The 26,673-nt window shown below is 41.8% G+C and overlaps 1 protein-coding gene across 2 annotated transcripts in view; it reads right to left on the bottom strand.

Annotated features, from left to right (window-relative positions):
• Positions 1-26,673, bottom strand: part of KLHL14 (kelch like family member 14) — a 63,073-nt gene that overhangs the window by 24,606 nt on the left and 11,794 nt on the right. For both annotated transcript variants that reach the window (XM_061354912.1, XM_061354911.1), the window contains exon 3: positions 21,335-21,456. In XM_061354912.1, coding sequence (XP_061210896.1) covers positions 21,335-21,456 — 122 coding nt within the window. The remainder of the gene's footprint in view (positions 1-21,334; positions 21,457-26,673) is intronic.

Below are 26,673 nucleotides of genomic sequence, written 5' to 3'. Positions count from 1 at the left end.
CCACTAGGTATACAAATACAGAAGGAAACACAGGAATCAATCCTCATAAATGGGGTAACACCAAGACTGGTTTCTCCAACAAAGGAGAAATGTTTCCAGGCAGAAATGTTGCTCTGCTAGACCTCTTCTCACAGATGGGCCCCCAAGGAACAGGAATGACAGACCTACATTTTCAAATTCAGGTACGGAAATCTGATGTAGGCAGCAACACCACATGCTTATAAAAATGGCACTGATCACTTGCTTTGTAGATCTACACACAGAAAATAAAATGAGAATGTGTATATGAAAAAAAAATAAATCCATTCATAGACTTGGACTAAATTTATGTTAATTTTCTTCTGCTTTCTAAAATAAGGGCACTGGTTAATATTTTCAGAAGAACTGCTACATAAAACGTGTTGTGATGTCTAATCATAATGATCAGAAAAATTCACTCCATATGAGAACTCATGCCAGAATTTTTCTTCTGTCTCCTCAAAAGCTTCTTGTGGATTTAGAAAGCATCCAGTCAGGAAACAAAAGCAAACCCATGTTTCTGAATACCAAGAACTGAATAGCAACCTGAGAATCATAGCTCAAGCAGCTGCTATTTAAATCAAGCAGTATCAAAATTCATGTGCTGAACCATGTTCACACACAATCATAAATAACTCACAAATCACACAGTAGTGCATGGTTATGGAGTGCTGACAAGTGGGATAAAAGGTCAGGTTAATTTAAATCATTGGCCATGTTGGGACTGCAGTATTTGACATGTGTAATAAAGTTGTTGTGATCAATCCCAAATACTTAAAATAGACATAATTAAGTGTCCTCAACTAGTCTGCATTTTTTGTTGAAGAATTTAGTTGTGCAAACAGCATTGTTCATGAAAGTATAATTTTCAGTTAGTTTAGAGAAGCAAGAACTGACACACAGTCAGCATGAATGGAACTGGGACTTGCTGTGCTAGTAACCATGGTTTGGACCAGGTTCTGGTGGATACTGAATTCAAGAAGGGAATGAAGCTGAAATGGATGGGGACTGGTCAGGTCAGGTCTGAGGGAATGTGGCAGAAAGGACTGGGACTGGAGGAAGAGATGGCAAAATCAGTGAACACAGCAGCACATATTGATCCAGAGCCCCAAGTACTGCACTCTTAATGCTCCTCTGCTGTCAATACATCTGGGTGGAAATTTGTTCTGTTCACACTCCGCAGTTCCCAGGACACACAGCCTCCACTGTCACTAACAACTGCCTCAATGAAAAAGGCAGAGATGTACAGTAGATCTACAAAGTCGGCCTACATGATGAGCCGTTTCTCCGCGTACTACGAAAAGGCTGTTTCACCTTCAAGTCTACAAAAAGGCTGTTTCACCTTCAAGTCTACAAAAATTCTGAGATGTGGGACATATGCAAGTTAGGGACTGCCATCATAAGAGGCTATAGTGCACGTCTCCTCTGTCACCTATTTATGCTGGTATGGTCCTTAAAGAGCTAACCATGATACTTCCCAGCTGCATACCCTGCTGAAGGTTCACTCCAATGAACACCAGAGACCTGCAGAAGCTGCCACTGCAAGAAACATTTCTGTCCTTTCTTGTCTCAGGTCCCATCACTCTTTGTGATGGCTGATGCATGCATGCAGCCAAGCAAAAAACAAGTAAGAGAGTAGTATTTTTTTTAAGGTACACTGAATTTAATCCAGATATTTCCCACTAAGCTTCCCTGCAAGGCCTCACAAATTGGAGTGAGCAGGAGAGCAAGGCCATGAGAACAGGGGAAGTACTGATGTATCATCAGCAGTGCCAGCTTGCATCAGCTTACCATGGCTGTGAAACTACAACCTCAGCACTTGAAACCAAACCATTTAAATGGGTCTAACCCAGTGTTGCTATGTCCCTGTTCCTCTCATAGTCCAGGTAAACTAGGCCTCTGTTTGCACTAGCATAGGCTCTTCTTGGCACCCCCTAGTGAGCCCTTTCAAAGCAATAAACTCATGGGAAATGGTTTCATGCCTGAGCAGGCTCACCCAGGAGTCAAATCAGTTCCAGCACTGACATGAAGAAGCCAAGACCATGGGATGGGGTTTGGGTGGAAAGGAACTTGAAAGCAACAGCAACAGCTTCACCTACCATATGGCCACAGGGTCTGTGCAGGGGATGAAGCTACCCTATGAATGAAGCAGGTAAGACTGAACAAGACCCCTGACCACAAGAGGTTGCTTTACTTCTGGAAAGTGTGTAGGGAGAGGCTGAGGGCTGCAAGAGTTAAGGCAGTTGTGCCCTGACATGGAGGACAGGATCCTGGCCCTGCCTTTGACACATGATTTTATTGCAGTGCTAGACAAGTCCTTTAAGTTATTTTTTCCACAGTCCCCTGTTCTGAGGACAGCAATGACATCTGCTTCATTTTCAGAGAGCCTGACCTGATCCCTGTGTCTGATACACAGGAGCACTCTGCGCTCATTGCTGTAACTGAGATAGATTGGAGAGGCAGCCTGGAAAACATGGTTCAAGAGGTCCTGAAATGGGCACACCAAATAAAGGATACCTTTGATTTTAACCTCATTGTACTTCTGTTCCTCCTCTGCAAAATGGGAACAATGACTATGTTCCACACAAAGAGGATGGTACAAAAATACCGCAACGAATGTCAATGAAGCAGTTGGCCCCTGTTGCTGTGAAGTCTGTGGAGAAAACCTTGTGAAAAAATTCTGTCTTCTAAAAAGATTTCAGTAGCGTGTAACAGACAGGATCTACTTACTGAACAACAGAGAAGAAATAGAATGAGCCAGAATTCAGCACGGTCCCTTCTGCGCACTGACATGTAACAGAGAATAGTGTGTGATAACATTAGAGATTGTATCTTAATGCTTTTGAAAACAGAGGCCAAATTAAGGTTACAGAAGCAGCTTAATTCTTACATTTTCTAACTCCAGAGGGCTTGGTATTGCTGTCTGTCTAAGGCTCTTTTCAAGCTTGGTGCATGTCCCCTCTTTGTGACCCACCGTAGGTCTGACAGGCAGATAACGCCTCCCTTATCCTGCGGCTGCTTCAGCAACCCTGAATCACCCACGAAGGTGCTGAGGAGTCCGGTATCTACCAAGCCCGTGGCCGGAGTCTTACGAAGCTCTCCTCCTCCTGCCGCATTTCCCTCCTGGCAGCAGTTTGAGGTTAAGCCACTAGATGGGGTGCGGTGTGCTCGGCTGCCCCCTCCCCCGGAAGAGGCATTTCCATCATCTTTTGGCTTCAGGTTTTGCAGCCAACCAAAAAAAAAAAACAACAAAGAGGTGAAACGCAGCACAGAAAAAAGACATAGCCAGCTTCTCCCAAGCACCGAACTTCTGCTTGTTCCTTGTGTTCGGTGTGAAAGGGAAGAAATCAAACGGAGTACACAAACCCCAGCGAAGGCTCAGCACATCAATCCTGGCGGATGCTGAGCCCTGCTGGCTCCTGCTGCCTGCAATGGGCACGGCAGGTGCTCAGGCTTTGGCACAGTTATCAGTCATACCTGCTTTGCCCCGTCTTGTCTCGGCTCCCCAAACCCAGACTGCGTGAGTATCAGTCAGTGATTCCTCTGGCAGTCCACGCACATTTGCTTTTCTACTCCACACGCCAGTCCCAGTGAAATATAGCAGGCACAGTTCCCTTCCCCACAAATACACCACCAAATTTCTCTCCCTATCTCTCTTAATAAAGATCTGGAAACTGAGTAAAACAACATGCCCACATGTGACAGAGAGTGTGCTTCCTCATTACAGGGGTAAGGAAGGGGAAAGGTAAAGGAAGGGGAAAGGTAAAGGAAGGGGAAAGGTAAGGATTTGAGGAAACCATGACACAAAAAAACCAACCTACAGAATTAAAGGTAAAGAAAAGAATCCTTTCTAAAATAGTCACTCCTTTCCAATGGAAACACAGTGCTTTACTCAAGGTTAAACCCAAACTGAACTGCATAAAGGTGGACAGATTATGCTGTCTTCTCATCTCCCTAAAAAACAATTTGGGGGAAAGCATGCAGAAGTTGAAGTGTGCCTATTCCATCAGGAATGTGCACAGGGCCTGGCATTTACCTGCATACACACTGCTGCCAAATTGCACCTTCTTTCACTCTTTCCCAACTGCTGCACCTCTCCAGGCATCATCCAGCCCACTAACACTAGTTATTATTAAATCCATATATAAAATGCAACCAAGCACTCATTCCCAACATCCAGCTTCTTCCAGCCATCCATGAAAATACAGACAGCCTGAAAATACAGAAACTTCTCATGACTCAGCCCAGCCTTGTAAGTTCCTGCAGACTTCTCTCCTTCCTCTCCATGGCCAAGAGAAACAGAGAAAAAAGACACGATCTTTCTGAAGTCAAGTCTTCTTCTGCTTGTCTGGCATGGGTAGAGGAAGTCCTCCTCCCACTCAGCAGAGGAGCTACCTGAGTGTAGCTGCTGGGGATGCTCCTAACATGGGGCAGCAGTACTGACAGGGGTAACACACTCTCAGTTCTCCTCTACCCAACAACAGGGTATTGGGTACAATTTGCATTTTGCAGCCTATCACAGCTGAGGCTGCACAGGCCTATATCCCTGCTAGTGTCCCAAAAGATATCTTGGAAGAGTCACACATAGGGTACACCCAAGGGGCAATGCAGCACTTGATTAGGCAGGATTACATCTTAGCTGTGAACTGGGATATGAGCATGAGCAGACAGATTTATGCTGCCCAACTTTATGTCCTGTCACATGCCCTGCAGGTGAAAACTCAGCCTTCATTCCTGATGAATTTGGATTTTCACAAAGAGAAACAGATGAAAAAGATGTGGCAGAAAAAGAAAAGCACAGGAAATAAAATAAAAAAATGCACTTGAGGAGTACTTATTTTAATCCACTGACAAAATGTGCAGTGCATCAGTACTGGACATTAATACAGCCCAATCCTGTCTGAAGAGTTTGCAGTCTTCCTGTAAATTAGTAAAGACAGAATATAATCCCAAATGTGGTGCAATTTATCAAAAATATTCACATTGCCACTGCTGAGCCACATCTGGCTAAAATAAATATGCTTTTACACATATTAGGTCACCATTGATACAAACAGTTTTGATTCATCCTACAGGGCGCAAACATGATCAAGCAATTGCTTTGGTTTAGCACTGTGCTTGTGAAAGTCACAGCTTATCAGCTGGGCTGCAGTAATTGTTTCTAGTCTCTTACAATTAGAAAAAAAGCCACTAGCTTAAACTACCTTAAAGCACTGATTAGATCATTTCAAAGAGCACATTTCACCTTACATTTTAACCACCTAGGAACAGGAGCAGCAGGCATTGTGGCTCAACTGGTGGGTGCTATCTTGGAGAAAAGGAGATGAGCTGCATCTCTTGCAATACTTTGACCATAACAGAATCACAAAAGATTTAGACCCAGAAAAATCCACACATGACAAGCAAAAAATAACAACTACCTGCAAAATGAACTGGTGAAATCAGTCTACCCCTTATGCCATTGGATCTCATTTACACAGGACAAACCCACTGAAATTTTGCACTGACTATCCATACCCCAAGAAGCAGTATGGCTTTCTTATCAGAGAAATAAATTCTGTTAAAGTTCTGTGGAGCTCTTAAGGCTGAACTTAAGGCATTGAGTCTGCAAAGACAGTGCCATATGATCAGCTGTATATTGCTTTCAAATGATAAATCCTCTGATTTATTTTGTTTTCTGAGATAAAGAAGTACTTTTTGGTGTTCTGTAATATTCAGAACCTCTGAGCAATCATGAAAACCTGTTTGGGATACTTGCTGAGATCCACGTCACTGGAGGTTCACAAATACAGTAAGTGGTATTGCAGTACAGGGTGAATAAACGTAATTTTCATAAACACGAATACTAAGCACTTTTGCACAAATCTTGTCTTCAAATCACATTACAAATCCTGTGGGATTAGTTGTCTGCTCCCTACTCTACAGTACAAGTGCTGATAACCCAAAACATTTTCAAAAATTACAAACCAGACCACTAAATCCAAGACACTACATAGACCCGATGCCCCTTCAATTTACTTTCTTCAATTTACTTTCAATTTACTTTTAATTTTCAACCACAAGATCAAAACCTCCCATTTAAAAAATAATCAGCTGAATCACAAAGCTTTGTCTTAACATACTAAATGTGCAAGATCAGAGATAAAATTGTTGGCAACACTGCTAATGCAACTCTGCAGCAACTTCCCTGAAATAATCAGAATTAGGTACTCAGGCTTTATTTAGACCCATGACAAAGGGCAGTATTATTGTTGCTCTTTGAGGGGACAGTCTCAAGGTAGAACTGTGAGTACTGAAATAGTTACGGTATGGTATAGTGATACCTGAACTAACTTAAGTACTGACTTAGCTCCAGCTGCTGTACTCTCAGGTTCTCTTTTGTTTTAAAGGTCCACGTTGGGGCCCAAGTTCAGCAGGTGCTGTATCCACTGGTGGCAGGAAACACCATATTAAAAAAGGGTATAGAAATGATCAGCAAATGGGTAAATCAAATACTTCTTTCAGATTTTTAGTGTCTGTCTTTGGCTTGGTATTGCAACAACCAATTGTGAACAACCACAAATTAACTACTGCTAAGTAGAACAGACATGAAATTGGAAATACATTTCATCTACAGATTTCATGGAGTGGTATGAATTTGGTCCAAATTAAGTACTGATAAGTAGAACAGACATTAAACTGTAATAGACTTCATCCATAGATTTCACAGAGTGGTATGAATTTGGTTCACACAGTTCATTTTTCTTACCACTAATATCCCAGACTCTCCTTTGCTTGTGTTTTTTTCCTGCAACACTTGCATGACATTTTTGCACCAGACTTCGGAGCCCACCCAGGACGAATTCCAGCTCAGGCATGTGTCCTCCTTGTCCAACTACGCAACCTATGAAACCAGCCACCCCTCAACCCTGCCTGCATCCTCCATGGGGTTCCTAACACCAACAATTGGTTCACAATCATTAGTCTCCGAGTACTTTGATGCTATGTCTAAAGGTTGCTTCTGTGAGGAGTAAACGGCTTTCCATCCCTGTCATGTACCCATGGGCAGCTCCAGCACCCCTCTACTTCGCAACCCCCACAGCATCCCACAAAGCCTCTGAGCATCAGGGAAATGCTCTCAAGAATACTTCTTGCATACTGCAAGCGACTTCAGAAGCAGAAGCAAAGAACTGTAGTATTGTATGGTTAAATGACCAGCCCTGGAAGAATGTCTGTTTTTTGGTGAAAATCAATAGAAAGTGGTAGATCAATAGAAGTTTTCTGTATAAAACCACTTCCCCCCTCCCCCCCGAAAAAGCAAGTTTAGCATTATTCACACAATTTATTCTATTATTTAAAGATGCACCTTTATTCCTGTTGAACACTACTGTTTTGTGTCATGTAAAGACAGAAGACTTTTCTCTAAGGAATCAATTATTTTCTCTGAGGACAATGAACTACTTTCCAATACTTAAAGTTTCAAATGAAAGCCCTCAAGTGATCACAACTGTTTCAGGCAAGCACCAGCACCATTTTACCTGGGGGGGAAAGCCCTTGCCATGGCAGCCCTGCCTCTCTGAGAGGAGGCCAAGGACCTGGAGTGAAGCCAGATCACAGCTTCAGGAGAAGGGATTCTATGTCAGGGCTTTATTGCTGTTGTAAATCTTTGCAGTTAAGAAAAAACTTCTGAGTGCTGAAATGATAAATTTCTTGGGGCTGCACTGCAGACAGCCCAAGAGCTGACAAGAGGACAGTGGCTCCAACCTTGCTGGGTAAAATGTGCCCCAGAAAGTCCCTGAAACACCCCACACATTAATAAGACTTCAGTTGGAGCCTTGAGCACTGTATAAACCCTTACATGGGAGACCTCTGATCTGGACAGACCTTTCTTTCCTGGAGCTGAAGTTAATGGGAGCTAGTAAATGCCTAGCTGATTCCAGCAGTTGTGATTCTGCTGAATAAAACAAAGTTTAAATGAGCTTGTGCAGACATTAGTGGTAATGCAGCTGAGAGACAAGGCTGCACAGGGACTAGCCAGAAGGATGAGATTTTGGACACCACAGATCATCCAGCTCTGTGCTACTGGCTGCCACAGTGCTTAAAATAATTGTAGTTCTCTCAAAACTGTATACAGGCAAACTGTGTCCTGTGTTAATGCAGTCATATGAAGTTGTTTGTAGGCAGTACTTAGTAAAGTACTTAAGAATGTATTTAAACACGCTGCTGAACATCAATGTGATTAATACTTTGCTGAATTAGAAATATGATATGAATACATTTTTCTGCTGCTGTAATTTTTCATTCTATACACTTACAAGCTGGTCATAAGGATTTTCTTTCAGTTTTTCATCCAGCAAAAGAGTTAATTTGGGTGTCAAATTCTGCCTTAGTTATGCCTGCACAATGCCTTTCACACGCATGAGGGTAGACGATGGCTTAACCCGAGGAGGAGCACTGACCATCTCCTACTTTAAAGTTTTGGAGTCAAACCTCTTTTTTTCCCCTTTTTCTTTTCTCCTTTTTAAAGAAAAAAAAATCAGAACTCAAAACATTGGCTTGCCAATATATATTGAGGTGCTGTTTAATGTCATCACTGTAAAACTTGTCACTTCACTTGCATTTATCTAGTTTTTACTCACGAAGAAACACGTTTGATTTAATAGTTTTAGCTGTAGCCATCTCAGAGTTGAAGACTTCCACCCCTCCCTTAAATTAAAGCTAAATCAGATGCATTGAATACATTATCTACTTGTAACAAAATGGGAAATTTTGAAATGATTCAGTCACAGATAATTTGTTACTGAAAACAACAGGCTTGCATCAGCCACTAGAAGCTCTGGGTGTTTGCTGAGCCCAGTTGAGTGTCTGAACAGGCTTAGAATCATAGAATCACATAATCATAGGGTAACACAGGTAAGAAGGAACCTTCAAAAGTCATCTAGCCTAGCCCTCATGCAATGAACAGTGACATCTTCAACAAGCTCAGGTTGCCCAGAACCACATCCAGCCTGGCCTGGAATGTCTCCAGGGATGGCACTTACATAGATCAGAGAAAAAAAGACATTCATACTGAATAAAATATTCTGATTCCCTTTCACAGGCCCTCTCACCAGCTCCCAAGGATCCCAAGCTGGAGTTTCTCATGCCAAACACCAGGCTTGCTTCCATGCCTCAGCCCTTAAGCACAGTTCACACAATGCAGGTTAGCCCAGGGCATCACAGCTGGAAACCAGCTTCCCCCTCCATGCCAAAAATACAGCCTGGTTTATTTCACACACTGCTCCCTGCAGCTGGTACAGACAACACCAGCCAAAGGGAAGGTCGAGGAGAGCACAGGAAAAGGGGTGACTCATCCTCAAAGCCCAGGTGGCTGTCCTAGCAAGGGACACCTGAGGGCTTCCATCATAGCAGGAAAGCAGTAGGAAGGGCAAACATTTCCAGAGAAGCTGTGTGGAATAACTCCACAAGGGTTTCCCTTCTGCATTGTGTACCTTCGCATCTGGGAATCTCATCAAGTCTACACAGGAGCCAGGGTGGGAAGGCAAATCTACAGTCTTTGTCCGCCCTGAAATCCCCTCCAGCCCTTGCTTTGGCTACTTGTGCTGCTGATGCTGGTAGCTGAGTTGCTGTGTGGCATCGGCCCGACCCACTTGTGGTGGGTCCCTCAGGGATCGGTGTTGGGACAGGTCTTGTTTAACATCTTTGTTGCTGACATGGACAGTGGGATTGAGTGTGCCCTCAGCCAGTTTGCCGATGACACCAAGCTGTGTGGTTCGATTGATACACTGGAGGGAAGGAATGCCATCCAGAGGGACCTTGACACGCTTGTGAGGTGGGCTGATGCCAACCTCATGAAGTTTAACCATGCCAAGTGGAAGGTCCTACACCTGGGTCGGAGGAATCCCAGACACAGCTACAGGATGGGCAGAGAAGAGATTCAGAGCAGCCCTGCGGAGAAGGACTTGGGGGTGCTGGTCGATGAGAAAATGAACATGAGCCAGCTTCAGTGTGAGCTTGCAGCCCAGAAAGCCAACCGTATCCTGGGCTGCATCAAAAGGAGCGTGACCAGCAGGTCAAAGGAGGTGATCCTGCCCCTTTATTCTGCTCTCATGAGACCTCACTTGGAGTACTGTGTGTACTTCTGGTGTCCTCAACATAAAAAGGACATGGATCTGTTGCAACAAGTCCAGAGGAGGACAAGCCTGGAGAAGAGAAGGCTGCGTGGAGACCTCATAGCAGCCTTCCAGTTTCTGAAGGGGGCCTATAGGGATGCTGGGGATGGACTCTTCATTAGGGACTGTAGTGGTAGGACAAGGGGTAATGGGTTAAAACTTAAACAGGGGAAGTTTAGATTGGATATAAGGAGGAAATTCTTTCCTGTTAGGGTGGTGAGGCACTGGAATGTGTTGCCCAAGGAGGTTGTGAATGCTCCATCCCTGGCAGTGTTCAAGGCCAGGTTGGACGAGGCCTTGGGTAATATGGTTTAGAGCGAGGTGTCCCTGCCCATGGCAGGGGGGTTGAAAATTTATGATCTTGAGGTCCTTTCCAGCCCTAGCTATTCTATGATTCTATGTTAGGCTTTTGCCACTTGCCTGAGTCCACCAACAGCACCTTCTTGTATCCTCAAACACCTGTAACGTGACTTAACTGCATTCAACACCCTGCCTTGGTGTCCTATTATAAAGAGACTACTCTGGGAGACCATGGCAGCACCTCCCAACCCTTCGTGCACATTAAAGTAACTCACAAGAGAGTAGAAGTTTAGGGCAGCACTGGAGGAGACTAACATGGAGAACGGGGGCATCTTGCACATGTGCAGAAGGTGGGTGTGAGTCCCCTGCCAGCAAAGTGGCTCAGGTCCTAAGCCACAGCTCATCAAAACCCACCACAGCTCTGAAGAGGCTCAAAGTCCCTGATTTTTTTACCCCTCGGTGTGATATATTCACAAGCAGAGGGAGCCTGGTCATGGGGCAAGGCAGGGTAGCTCATACTAAGGCTGCCTTTGTTGCTCCTGCCCAGCAAATACCAGAAGACATCAGTTGTCTAGAGGGCAGGAAGGCATATGTCAAAGCAAGTAATTAATATGTCCTAAAAGATGGAGGCCAGGCCAGGACTTGTCCCTTTTCTAGTGCTCACTATGATCTTAAGCAGTGGGATTTCCACCATTTCCCATGGGAGATTATTCCACAACCTAATAGAGCTCAATGTCAGGAAGATTTTTCCTGATATTCAGCCATAATTCATATCCATGAATTATGAGCTACTGTCGACATCACACCCATTGAGGCATTCCTAGTGCCTGCTTCATTTAAAATTATATGCTCTAGTTATGCAGGCTTCCTGTGTACTAGGGCAAAATGCTTTTTCTGCAGGTTAATTCATTATTATTCAATTTGTTAACACTTTTTTTCTCGGTGTGAGCAGTCATCCTGCAGTTGCATACCCTATAGTAGCACAATCCCCATTTGGAAGTAGGATCACAACATATAAATACGACAAAACAATATATCAAAAACCATCCCTGTAAAGCACTGTTAAGTCTGTTCTTGCAGATTTCAGTCAAATGAAAGCTGTAGCTCATACACCTGGTATGAGACAGAAAGCTTAGAAAAAAACCCTCTCAAATTTGTATTTTTATTTCTATCTTAAACAGAGGAAGATACTGGAGTAGGGCAGTCAGGTAGGGGAGGGAGAAGGCATAGGGAAGGTAAGGGAGAGAGCAACTTAATGAAGCTGTGAGATAATAGAGGAAAATTGAAAAGAGAAATTACTTCTTGCAAACAATGAGCCACTGCAATACAATAAGGTCATACAACAGCAAATAAAGTTGGGGATGCAAAATGTGCACCTCTTGCCACTAACAGCACTTGCAAAACTGCGAAAGCTAAAGCAGGCTTCTGAAATTGGGACTGCAAATAACTGTGTACAAAAGATTTCTTGGAAGGGAACTGCCTTTTGTTTTAAGAACATTGGAGAGGAGAAAAATTATAAACCATGCATCAATTTTTCAAAGAAGTCTGAGGATTTATATGAGCATTTTTTATTATTATGTTTTGCCCATATAGTGGTGCTTTACCATCCTCTTTGCAACACATCTACACATAAACAAAATGTCACAGAAGACACTGAAAAAAGGGAATGCTTTGTAAACCAACTTCACAAAGCATTTTAAAGTAGAAACACACCAGAGTTCATCTGCACCTCCATATGTGCCTAGCTCCCATTAATGCTACATAAATCACACATACAGAGCAACCAGATAAGAATAAACACACAAATTTTACCTAAATCATCTAAGAAACAGAAAGCCATGTTTGCAGCACGCATTAAATCCACACAATGCCACAAAATTTTGTGTGGAATTTATTTCAGATGGCTCATTTTTTAGAGACAGTGGCCATATAGCATCAAGGGGCTTCCACAAGCAGATCTGGTAAGTACATTCTGGCATTATTTCCTTCCACTAGAAATTATGTGACTATACTGGAATCTGTATCTAGCAAGGTGGGACAGCTGCTTTGGACAGAAGACAGGAGCACGCAGCTCCCAGTTCTTCCTGGACCAGGGTATGTGTGTTCATAGCAGACACACAATGCCCACAGGCTGAGATGACTCAAAATGCTGCACACCTTCTAGGGCCGCATTAAGCCCAAGTATCTATGCTCTGTTGCTCACGTGGGCTTACTGATGAAGTTGTAGCAACTTGTTATTTGTAGGTGTGCAGTTTCTGGTTTGCAGTTAGCTTTGCAAAGATGGACAAATCTTTCTTTGGTGGGGCTTGGAAATACCCACTGGGACATACATGAGGGATTTGTAAGTTAAATAAATGTACTCTGACTTAAGCAAAGCAGGGACTTGAACCTCAGCTGCTTGCCTCTTCCCCTACTGACAAGAGATGCTGAGATGAGAAGGGATGTTCTGATACTTCAGTTTTACAAAAACAGTTAAAGGCATTTGTTTTCATTTTGCCTTGGAACAAAGCTATAGAAGTTGCTCCAAAATGGAACAGTCATTCTCAAGCTATCTCTAAAGATATGTAACTCAAGTTGAAAGATGAGGTAGAAAAATGGCAAGTTCTGTGATCCAGGAGGAAGGTTTCAAGTCAAAGATTCTGCCAAGGATATGGCAAGGACTGGCATCTCCATGAATGAGCAACTTTCTTTGTAAGACATTGCAACAGGAGAGGTCTTGCATCAGCATCTCCTGTGGAAATGGCACTTATCACCTGACAACTCACCTGTCTTACACCTGCTACCTTCTTACTTAGAGTCACCCACAGCTCAGATCCACACTGTCTCGGTGCCCTGTCTAAAGATGTCTTGGAATGGGGTTGTGTCCTATTCTCTTGTCCCACTCAGGTTTTCAACCACAAACCTGTCTGAGCACAGGCAGGGAACAAGACATTCAGGTAACACTTCTGGTCTCTACCTGAAAGTACCTGTTTGCCAGTGGAGTTTGTGAGGATGAAGGAGAGTAGAGTCAGGCATCCTTGTACATGTAGGAGAAAATGAACAGCCTGGTTTTCAGAGCAGAGGGTGTTCACAAGTCCATAACAAAAGGCAGAGAGTAGCCAAGAGAATGTGAAAGAGTTGAGGGCTTCAGCACAAACACACTGAATGCGGTTATAAGACTTGCTATTTCAAAGACATAGAGCATCAAGATATAAAAGGACTGGGAATCCAGCAAGAGAAAGCTATCTAGAACCTACCAGACACCACACAAATAAGGCACAGAGTACAGAGGTTATCACAAAAGATACAGAGTAGGGTAATATCTGTGTTAAAGCAGAAGCTAACAAATTTATAATCAAAAAGAAAAATGAACAGAAAGAGTGCTGACGTTTCTTAAAAGTTATCTCAAATGGTAGTGCGGAAGAAAATTATATTTAACGCACAAATACAGCACTCATTGTCAGAGCATGCTACATTTTCACTCATACTTAGAGCTCTGTCTTGCTCTTAGATACGGAGGCATGCACCATTAATGGCACTTGCATGGTTGAATTCCCATGCATCGTCCTCAGAATGGGAGTTGTGGTTAACCTCTAGCATGTCACATGTGAAAAAATACTCATCACTATATTTCTGTTTCTTACTTCTATATTCTCACTTCCCTGTATGTGTAAAACATATGGCTCACTGGCTGTGTGCCTGACCACCTTGGATTAATCTCCCAAATCCAGGTTTAAAGCTGGACAGTCATACCAATTGGTCAACTTTTCTGTGGAAGAATGTCTTGTTTTCTTGTGGAAGAATACCTTGTTGTCCTGATTTTGAACCTTTTAAAAGGGTCTAAATATAAGGATGGAAAATAAAAATTGAATTTATGTTTAAAATTAGCTTTTAGTCTAATCAGTGTGCTTATTTAAGAAGGAGGATACATAAAAGCATGTGCATACATGTACTTGTACAACTTCTACACACATCTCCCACATTTATTAAATCTGTCTAGTGGGTAATATAAAGACTTCTGCCTTAGCAATATGCTAATGCTTGCTCAAGCTTTTCAATGCAGTGCTGAAACCATTCTCGACATAGCAGTGAAGCAGAAGCTGCAGCATCCTTGACTGCTGGATAAATGGAGTAAGAGAGAGAAAATTTATCAGGGCTGCCAGTAAATGTTCATCAAGACACATTTTTTATTAACATAAGTGTGCACTATTCTCACAAGTGACAAAAAAGGGGAAAGAAATTATAACTGGTGCATGTCAAGAGAACCTGTCCATCTGACTCAGCTCACCTTTTGCGAGTATCACTTTTTTTATTCAGTTACCAATTGATTTGGGGTAAATTGAAGGAGGAAAACTTTGCTTCTAACACACTGGCCATTCTTCTAAAAGGTAAAAGCTCTAGACTGGATGAATTTATTTGCTTACAAAGATACAACATTTCCAAAGGCATAACATGTGCTAGGCATCTAGTGGCACTTAAGCTGACACTTAAGCCTTCAAAAACCTCCCAAGAATCTCTGTTGTGAGCATGTAAATCATACTGCTTATCCTGTAAGTAACCAAGTTCTGAAAGAGAAAACTGGATAAAGCACTCCAACACATGAACGACTGACAAGCTCTTACTGACTCCAAAGCCACTTCAGAAAAACAGGAGCAGGAGTTTTGTTACTAATTTGCCCAGGAAGGACAACGTATCATTCTGTATAGGAAAGGCTGCTACAACTGAGGACCAAAAAATTGCCAAAGAAAGCAGAGAAGAAAGAACCTATTCCAGCAGAAATGATGTAGGCTGGGGAGTGGAGTGACCCAGGCTCCCTGATGCTATGACATGAAGCAAACCATTCTACCTTCCTTCCGCAGTTTCACACGGATAGAACATGCCATGGAAGAGTTCAGTAACGTTTCCAATATTTTACACTTTAATTTACCCTTCTGTGCTTTAGAGCAAAAGGAATTCTGCATTGAAAGGAAGATTTGCTGTACACCTACGTATCTGTAAGACACATTTTTTCTCCTACTCATTGCTTTCTAATCAGACAGATGGACACATTGCTATGGAAAAAAAAATACAAAAAATAGAACTAAAACAATGACTGCATCTTTTTTATTTATTTCTTGTATCCTCTGTTCACATAGCAAGAAATTTAATTCCAGCTGGAGCAGTCTCTTGTGATATTTTTTTCTTTCATTTAATATATTTTTTAAATGCTTAGAGGCATTATGACAGAAAAGCATGGGTTTTTTTTGTGTTGTTTTTTTTTTTTTTTGCCCTGGTTTATACCCATCTTCCTTACCAGTACAAGACAAAAGCATTAAAGAAAAATTAATCATGTCAAAAGATTTTAGCAAAAAACAAGGGAGACCATGCATAAAGCATCGCTTTGTCTAGTGTGAAGTCACGCTCTGATTAAAAACATATAATGAAAGTGAAAGTAATACATCATTGCCTTAGCAATAGGGTTTTGGGGAGAGCTATGCAATTCTGAACACAAAAAAATCTTTACAGGCTCTAGATTTTTGAACTTGCAGTTATTATAGAATAATTCTAACACAAAAAATATTGTTTCACTTCCTTAATGTTTAATTAATCTTAAACATTGCTGCTAAAATGAACCAACCGAAGGGGTTCTAGGATTAAGCAGACTCCTGGCAGGACCATAGCTGATAATTAAAACTGAAGCAGCAGTGGCTGGTTCTGAGCAGCAAGGCATGAAGTAGTGACACAGAGACCTCCTCACTGCCCCACATCCGCTAAGTAGAAGACTGTGAAATACATGGAATAATGAAACCCCATTATAATAAAGCAGAACTTTTGCAGCTACTAAGGACTGTCATACACTGACCAGCTGTTCAGTTTGTGTCACTGGGCAGCAGCAGCCTGTGGCTGCTGCATGACATAGGTCGTACCCAGTTAAAAAATGAACTGGTGCTTGTGCATGTGTAGACAAACCTGAAGAAACCACACAGTGAAAATCTGTGCCCTATGCTCTGCCATGCAGTCTATAAAAGCCTCTACTTAGCTTAAGTATGACTGTGCACTAAGTAGTATTTCAAATTAAACAGCAACATGCATGTTACGTATCTCAGATTAGGACTGTACCCACATGAAGTAAAATTAGGTGGAAGAAAGTGTTTGTAAAATGCCACTTACTTTCTCCTTTTTTTTTTACCTTTTATCTGTCTCTATTCTTTATCGCCAACATTGAAAAAATAACTGAGAAATACCAGACAGGAAAAATACAGAGTAATACTAGACTGTGAAAAATCTACCGATTTCTTGAGCCATAGCATTCTCGCCCATAGATGATGACACTAAAAAATTGGAAATGGGTGCATGCTTCCCCTCCTCTCCTGGGTCTACGAACAAGGCAAGTTGTTTTCCTGATACCTTTAGAATTACTCCCATTAGTACTGATGCATTTGGTGCTTTGGCTAGCCAGGCAGAGAGAGGTGGGCAGTATCCCCTGCCAATAGATCTAGTCTTGTCGTAGGAACAAAATGAGATTGCTACTCTGCTGAGCTGTCATACTTGATAGCTTGTGCTGTTCCACCTGCAACTGTCTTCATAGCTCCAACTGCAGCGCCATGGCTTACATGGTGTCAGTAGTTACTGATGGTTGATCTTCTGTTCCTTATGCATCACATAAGGCAGGGCACAGAGCCCTAAGCAACTGAGTGGCTGCAACAGCCCCTCTCCACACACTGAGAAAGAAAAAAGCAACAGGCAAGTAGCTCCCTCTCAAATAGGTTTGCAGGCCCTGCTGAGTATCCTGGGCCTCCTCCCAGTGGAGAGTGACTACAGCAGATCTGTTCCCCTCTCAACCATCTCCTCCTCAAAGGCCCTGCCACTGCACCCAGGACTAAGTGTCTGCAAGCTTCCTTCCTACCTTTTCTCCTTTCAAATGCCACTGGCACAGACAGCAGAAAACGAGTTCTGTAGGTGGGTTTGGAGAAGAAAAAGCGGAATTTCTTTGCACAGTTACACTGGATCAGTAAGCCACTAAGTGCAACACCTGATTTTTTGTTGGTGTGTGGGGTACTCACAGTATCACACGGTATCACAGTATGCTAGAGATTGGAAGGGTCTCAAAAGATCATCTAGTCCAATCCCCCTGCTGGAGCAGGAACACCTAGACAAGGTTACACAGGAACGTGTCCAGGAGGGTTTTGAATGTCTCCAGAGAAGGAGACTCCACAACCTTCCTGGGCAGCCTGTTCCAGTGTTCTGTCACCCTCACTGAGAAGAAGTTTATTCTCAAGTTTAAGTGGAACCTCTTGTGTTCCAGTTTGTACCCATTGCCCCTTGTCCTATCATTGTTTGCCACTGAGAAGAGCCTGGCTCCATCCTCCCTTTATATATTTATATACACTAATAAAGCCACCCCTCAGTCTCCTCTTCTCCAAACTATAGAGACCCAGCTCCCTCAGTCTTTCCTCATAAGTGAGATGCTCCACTCCCTTAATCATCTTAGTTGCCCTGCGCTGGACTCTCTCCAGCAGGTCCCTGTCCTTCTTGAACTGAGGGGCCCAGAACTGGACACAATATTCCAGATGAGGTCTCACCAGGGCAGAGTAGAGGGGAAGGAGGACCTCTCTCGACCTACTAACCACCCCCCTTCTAATACACCCCAGGATGCCATTGGCCTTCTTGGCCACAAGGGCACAGTGTCGGCTCATGGTCATCCTGTCGTCCACTAGGACCCCCAGGTCCCTCTCCCCTACACTGCTCTCTAACAGGTCGGTCCCCAACCTATACTGGAACCTGGGGTTGTTCCTGCCCAGATGCAGGACTCTACACTTTCCCTTGTTATATTTCATCAAGTTATTCCCTGCCCAACTCTCCAGCCTGTCCAGGTCCCTCTGGATGGCAGCACAGCCTTCTGGCGTGTCGGCCACCCCTCCCAGCTTAGTGTCATCAGCAAACTTGCTGATAGTACACTCAGTTCCCTCATCTAAATCATTGATGAATATTAAATAATACTGGTCCCAGTACCGACCCTTGAGGCACTCCACTAGATACAGGCCTCCAACTAGACTCTGCCCCATAGACTACAACTCTCTGGCTTCTCTCCTTCAGCCAGTTCACAGTCCAGTGAAGGGCAGAAGGTTAAAAGATTTTGTAAACATTTGCTAGTACAGGAGGAAATGAAACACACCTATGGCAATAATAAGATGGAATACCCTAAAATACCTGACTATAAAGTCCAAGATTCTTCCCATCGCAAAATCTCATCAGGAGGACACAGCTTTTGCTCTGTCCCTGTCCACTGAGGAGCAAACTCCTCATTTGCACTGATGAGTTGGGGGTGAACTGCAACCTCAGGACTGACAGCACTGTCTGAACAAGTGAAAAAGAAACAGAAAAAAAAATCTTCCTCCTTCACTGCTGATTGTACATCTCTGATAAGAATAAACAGACCAATTACTTTCCAAAACTGTGGTCTGGGAACAAGGTAAAAGGAAGGAAATAAATGTACATAAATGGCAAAAATACGTGGAAAAATAAAGATTGAACAATGTTCTTAAATTCACACACACTGTAAATGTCATAGCATGTTGATACAACACCATGACTGCACTGAACTACCACCATGTTGGAAGGTGATTAGCTTGTGGTCTTTCCTAAAACTGCTCAGTCACAGCTCTAAGTCTCTGCACTCCTATGCTGTAGAGTCCTTCAGTGTTTTACAGAAAGGAGAGCACAAAAGTTCCACTCAACTTCTCTCCGCTTCCCATCTCTTTTATATTTAGAAAACAAAGCAGGGGATATACCTAAAACTTTTATTTAAACTTTTATTTTTAATTAAATAATTATTGATACAAATATTGATAATATGTGGTGAGTAGTAATACTATTTTCTAAGAAATCATGCCTGTTAACATTTAGTATTTTTCAGTGTGAAAAGACAAGCATTCTCCTCTCTGTTCCTCAAACAACAGTCCAGGCCAAGAGAGCACCCTTTTCTACCAGGTTTTGTACAAACAGAGTAACGCGTGTCACGAGAGGGCAGAGTATTTGACAAGCATTGCATCAGCTGACACTGAGACAGATCCTGGGACCTTCAGGCCTTCCAGTGCTGAGCCCAAAGAGCTTGAACATCAGCTAGGGCTATAACAGATCTTTTTAATCTCAGCGCAGGTTATATGCATTAACCAGAATGGAGAGAGATTTTTTGCTTGCTATTTGCTAGAGGTAACACACAAAAGGTAACATTTTTTTCCTAAAATCACATAAAATTATTCAGAAACATCTCTCAACACCACCATAGATAGTGGTGTTACTCAAATACTAGCAATGGGCTTCTAACCAGAATATTTAGGTATCATGTCTCTGGATCCAGTTTCCCATAGTCTTGAAGAGAGCATTATAATGTAAGTAACCAAGAACTGAGTAAATTTCATTCTCACAAAATCCGATTTATCTACAGATAGGTAAGATTCAGAATAAAGTGGGGTTTTTGCTGTAATTCAGTAGAGAGTTCAGATTTTGAAGAAAGAGATCCATTTGTCCTGGTGAGCCACTGGATTAGCCACAACAAATTTCAAAAAACTGAACGACTTCTGCCTTGCGTAATATCACTGATTTTTCACTGTCTTACCACCTTCAGAATTTTCTTAGAAGTAGCATACAGAGATGAGTATCATATCTCATTGGTCTGAAAAATGTGAAGCATAATATGGTCCCTAGTACAGATCCTGTAGACTTCTGTAATGTACAATTCATATGAACTTTGTAATTGCCATTGTTATACACTACCCTCAACTATTAGTCCAGGGCATCTATACCTAAGCAGTTACTACACTGCAGCACTTGCAGAAAGGATCCTAGATTTTCCATGGTAGAAAGCAATTTGTAAAAGCATCCTTTTAAGTCGTACATCATGGAAGTCTTTTCAATTCTTTTTCATCCTAAACTGTGCATATATTATTAATGTTGATGTATTCCATTAAAGGACTTTGGATAAGGGATGAAGAACAGAACTCTGTAAAATGTATTTTACTGGGGGAAAAAAAAAAAAAGCAGGTCTATTAGGAAATCCAGGTTTTACCAGTTGTCCAGTTTTAGAAGAATGGCTTTGATTTATGGATCAAAATTGCTCATTTATTATTTTATCTATACTGCTTTGGGCAATTTTGACAGTTAAAATTTAGTTTTATTGACCAATGCAGCCAGTTTAGCCACAAGGGGACTAATACACACACAGCCTGCTGCACTCAAGAAGCTATGATTTGATTCCATGACCAAGTCAGACTGGGAATCAAAACCAACATAACAATAAGTTCCAAATCTCGATGCTTGAGGCAAAATACTTACTCTAAAACACAATCAACCTTTAAAAGAAGGTGGGAAAGAGTTTTGTGATAGGAGCCTCCATGCACTGTTTATTGTAGCTGATATATTCTGCCAATGGTTTTGTCAGCAATGGACACAGAGCAGTGCGGAGGAAACCTTTCTTTAATGACTGTGGACAACAGATAAAGATGGAAGAAGGAAATGAAAACGCAAAAGAGAATCAAAGGTGTGCTCTAGTACTACTGCTTATCAGGGATTTCACTCAGAGAAAACTGCTGCAAACATTGCCTTTTCTTTTTTCCTAAACCAGATTTCATTCATATGTACATAAATATGCATGTACTCATGTTGCAGTATGAAAGACTTACAAGTTTACTTAAAAAACTTACTGGAATGATTTTAAGCCAATGTTAATTTAGACCTATCCTATTATAAAATTAGCATCTTTTGCAACCTCAATTTATTGCTCCATTGTGAAGCCCCTTGTGATACATAAACAAATCTCTGAAGAGAAACAAATCAATAAAGTGTCTAATTTGATTAACCATGTTTTTAAATTCATCAAGACAACTGTACAAAAATAAACCACTTACTTGTCAGTATTTTCCACGTCTTCTTTTCATCATCGTAATACTGAACCAAATTGCTGGGTAGCCGGTCAGGTCCAGGAGGCAATCCTCCAACCAGTAACAGCATTTTCTTATTGGAACGAATTCTTCACCCAAAACAAGAGGAAAGATGAACAACCACATTACTGAGAAGTATTTTTAGTGGCAACAAAATCATCACCATCAAAAGAATGTTCACTGCTTGCAGTTTTCTATTTCATTTTTTGTGTTTCTTTTCCCAATCATGTCTCAACAATCTTTTGAACCAAGCAGAAAAATGATCAGAAAAGCTGCATATCTCTCTACTCATGGAGTAATAAGCTTCCTTTATGCAATTTGTTAGAGGTTCATTCTAGAACGACCTTTTTCTTATATTATCCCTTTAAATCATCACTCTTTACAGCTGAATACACATGAAATGCTCTGGAGTTGTACTAAGGTTAAGCATTAAAGTTGCATGTCAAAAATCGTATTAGTCAAAATCATTATTATAAGCCATTCTACACTCAAAGAACCTTGAAAAAATTAAGGTTATGCAGAGAGTTTGTGAGCCAACTCTTTAATCACACACTGAACTTCAGATATATAGTTTAGTACAATTAGCAGCACTGGGCTAATGGTTATGGGTTAAATGCTACCTACAACCACTTTTGTTTGTTTAATTCAGTCCAGACTCCTGCTTTCACTCTCCTCCCTGACTCTCCCCCTTCTCTTTGCTCTCCCCCTGTGCACCACTGGCTATAGCAACACCAATTGGTAAAAATGAGACTGTGATGTTGTTGTGAGCCTCCCCAGAGTGGAGCCCTGCCAATGCTTGCCACTGATCCAGCGGCATGAACCTGCTCAACTGTGCAAAGTCACTCTAATTCCCTCCCTCTGTTTTTCTACCTTCTCCCCCAGGGGGCAACCACTGAAAGGAGTGACTACCCACCCATCAAGAGCTGGCAATTCGCTGCTATTAACCGTGACCGTGATTCCCAATCTGCCTGGCAGTTCTTAAGAACAGGACTGCAATGTCTCATATGCAGTAAAAGCGATTATCTGCACCCTGGCCTCCAACGCTCCACCTGATGAATGTACGATTTCTTCGCAACATTAAGGGATTTAGCAGAATTGTAAGTGAAAAGGGGAGGGGAGGCCCAGACCCCCAGATGAGCCCTGATGCTTTAATAGTCACTTTGCATATAATTGAACTTTCATCAGTTATAGCGAGCTTGGGTGTGGTAACACTGAGATAAAGGTCTATGCTCAAAATGTTCCTGTTTAAGTAGGAAGGTGATGTAGCTCGGTAGCATGCATTGATACAAATGAATGCACTGGAGGACCATGTGTTTGATGGACAGCACCCCTGGCAAACACCACTGTTCATCAAACCATTACAACATCACTGTAGCAATCTTCATGTCAGTCTTCAGCAAACATTCCTGGCCAAGAAAGGTAGACTGCCACGAACCAAAGCCCACCACCACAACTGCATGTGGTAGGTTCAATCTGCCACTCAAGTGCTCCAATCTCAGTGGTACACTGTGGCAGTGAGTGCTTTACTATTGAGGCACACCAGTGGCTTAGCTCCAGCTGCTACCTACAATGAGTGTTGGGGGCCCACTGATTTACATTTGTTATCAGGACTGCATTCCCTCTTGAGAATTTTGGGCAAAATGAACTAGGCTGTGCTGTAGACATGCACTACTCAAAAGGAACCTCCTCCAGGAAAGCAACACGCAGCTGAAGGCTTGAGCCGTATGATGCTTCAGGATAGAACCTTTCAAATGGCTTTTCAAAAGACAGCTACAGACTGCAGATACATCTATCACAAGGATGGCAAGGGAATTACCTGGCAGAAAACCTTGTTTGTTTTTAAATGGATTTAGGGCTCAGCGAAGGTCCTGAATTGACAGCATAAGAAATAAACCCCTTACTGCAGAGGCAGGAACTACACCCCAGAGGCAGTGACACTGTCCCACTTCATTCTATTCCCCTGCTTCACTCCCGACTTGGGGGAAGCCCCTGTGATCCTTCAGTCTTTCTGACAAGCCATCCTTTGAACTCTGCACTGAACCTGCTAGGTACTGTCAAACAATGATTGTCACCTGCACCTGTTATCTATCTAGGATATCAGGAGCCACCACAGGATCACTGTTGGCACAGGCTCCACTCAGAGAGACCAAACTCTGGGGAAAGCTTACATAGGAATTGCCAGCAACCTGAAATGCTCAATCTCCCCAGTAAAGTTTTTAATGAGAGAAAATCTGGTAAAAATTATGCAACACAGGAATAAATCTATTTTTGGTAAGAGTTGGGGATGACTGCGCATGTAACAAGTGGCAGAGCAAAACAGAGCCATAAGTCAGTTATGCATGGCCATTCCTAACGATAGAGAATAAATTGTTTATTCCAACCCTCTTGTGCTGTATGTTATATGACAATCAACTCCTTGTGTATTGTAAAATTCAGAATGCCCTTGCAAGGTTTACTTGATAAAGGAGTTTATTTTGATTTTCATCTTTCATCTGTAAAACTCCCTTCTAACTCCAAAGCACTGTGAAAAACCAATGAATGGCCAAGGCTCAATAGTTAAGGTGAGGAATGAAATGTCAGATATGACTCTGAGTTTCCAGGCTCTGGCAGCTGCAACTATCCTTAGCATTACTTTTTCAGCTAAACAATCAGAGAACTGTTTCTTGAGAAGGAGCAGCTCTGCTATATGGGAATGTTTAAAACATATTTAGTGTTTTTACATGTTTAAAATGGAAAGTAGCATGAACACTTAGAAGTCCTTAATGAAAGTTTCGTAAGAACTTAATAGCCAGCAGAGTCTCTACAAAAGCACAGGGAACTCTCACATGGCAAAGAAGAGAGTTCTTTTACTCAAAGTATCTAATTAATCTGTATTGAGAACTCTTCCAGTGAACCAAGTTAAGATAATACAGTGACTAAAGATATGCATGTTTCAAACTGATGTGTTTTCTTGGAGCTAGTTCTGCTTTTTAAGTTTTGGTGTGAATCGCTACATTTTAGGTTTTCAAAAAGAAACGTAATTCTTTATTACGTTATTTTTGTGTTTCATATTGCACTGAGCAGTACTGTTAAAATCTTCAAATACATTTTGAAATATGAAAGACATGGAATTGATCACTGCTCATATGCAAAAGACTTTTCCAAATATTAATTAAAATATAACTCACTGGAACACTATGATGAAGGTAGGATTTAAAAATATGTGTAATACCTTAACAAGATAAAGTTCTTTCTGTCATTATTACATGTTTACTATTTGGATAACTCAAGATTACCATGTGAAATGCTCTACACTGTATCTGAAACACTCTCTTTTCATAGTCCTTATTTTGCAATGTAATATACTATTCAGTTACATACTGTAGTTCACAATGTCCCTAGCAAGGCTGTTATGATCATGTTGTGTTCAATTAACAGTAGTGGGCCCTGGTCAGGGAAGGCTAAAATAACCATGACCAGGCAGGCTGATGTCATGGCAAAAAGCTAAGACAAACATATCCATACCTTATCCAAAAAGCATTTCTTATACCTAGATTCCAAAACTCTATTTCTCATTGATGAACATACATGTGTTTTATTATTCTGCACACACTTTGCAGTTTTTGTCCTGCAAAGATTTTAAAACACTTAATGCACCTTAATGAAGTCCCTGGGTACCTTATGTGGTGTGAAGTGTATTTTGTCTACTTACAAGACTGGAAATCAAACTATGTTTTAAAGTCAACATTTTCAAACTTGTATCATTTCCTTCAGGCACACAAACCTAGGAATCAGAGCACTCATATAGGGAGCTTTGTTTTCACAGATGCTGAATACCCATCAACATACCTAAATCCTACTCACTTCAAAGCTAGCTGCAGATGTGCATCAGGCTAAAACTCAGGTCATGGGTCTGTAGTCTAAACTAACCATGAATACACAGGGCAAAACGCTGAGCCCAGGAGAGTTTATCAACTCACAAGGAAGCACTAGAAATGACAGTAACAGACCTCAGTACTCCTGACAACCACTCCCACCCAAAGCTCTTTCACAATCTTTCCATTAACTTTGTGTTAATGGGAAACACATGAATGGGAAATACTCTTCTTGAACATTGTTTTTCTTTGTTAGCATATCTATCAATCTTGCACTGATGGGCTTTTCTTATCTGGGCAGTTAATAGAAATTCATTCTACTAAGGCTGGCAAGAAAACAAGCCCCAACAACAACAGGTTTGCTCCAGACTCTCACAGTTTTTAAACAATGCAGTAAGGCTTCCCTCTCTGCATTAGCAAATACAAAGAAGCGGAAAGAACACAACAACGAAGTTGCAATCCTGTGGTTCTTAACGCATCTGGTGTAGTGTTACACATAAGAAAGAAAAACTGCACCTTAGATCATAGTCATCAGTTAAAAAAAAACCCACAAAAAAATAACAACTGAATCTCCACTCCCCCCACCCCCCCAAAAAACTATCCAACTATACCTTTCTCAGGGATATAATAGAACCAAAAACCTGTAATGTTAATTCTCTTTTAATATGTGCTGTCACTGTGGCTTTGAGTACGGACCGAGCCAGGTGACTTTTCACACCAAGGACCTCACAGAGATGGGAATGCCTTGCTCCTGCTTGAGTGCTGACCTTAAACACTGCAAAGCCAAATTGAACTTCAAGTATTTGCTCTCTGAATTCAGGCACAATTAAACCCAGGCAGAAGACCAGCCCTGGTTCAGTAAGATCAAGTGAGTGGGTGGTAACATTTAATTACAACCTCAAATCTGGTTACATCAAAGGATTGAGAAACTGGAGGCTGACACATAGTGATAATGTCGAAACAAGCAGCAAGAATCTCTGGAATAGTGGCTGTATTAACCTGAAGCAGAAACAAAATATTTCAGTGAGGTTTAGATACCAACCTCAAGGTAATACACAAAGAGAGAAATACACCTTCCCAATCAGCATTTCAGTTACAGACCTTTTGTTTGTTAACACTAAAGACTTCATTTAATCTTCAGAAACTGGGACAGTCCTTAGCAACCTTTTTCTTGTAAAAAGGCACCTGAAGGAGTGCTGTGTCCAACAAAAATGTAATGGAGACTCTAGTTGAAGTCTGCACCTTTGAACTGATGCTGCAGGCACCCATTTGCCTGCGACTGAAGGAACTGTTTTGCCATCACAGAACATGTGATGAGATCTTTGACAACTACCTTCCCTGCTCCTGGATAGGCATTTCAGTGCAACAGAAGTGTCATATGAAAACTGCTTAGTTCAATGGACTTTGGCCACAGTTGACTGCAAAGATATCCATGATTAGTAACGTGTTTAA

This window comes from Neopsephotus bourkii, unplaced genomic scaffold (assembly GCF_033783945.1).
Source record: "Neopsephotus bourkii isolate Nb327-2 ecotype Australia unplaced genomic scaffold, CSIRO-AGI_Nbou_v1 NB_753, whole genome shotgun sequence".
Lineage (NCBI taxonomy): Eukaryota > Metazoa > Chordata > Aves > Psittaciformes > Psittacidae > Neopsephotus > Neopsephotus bourkii.
Note: the sequence above shows the minus strand (reverse complement) of the source record. Positions and strands in the feature narration are given on the sequence as shown.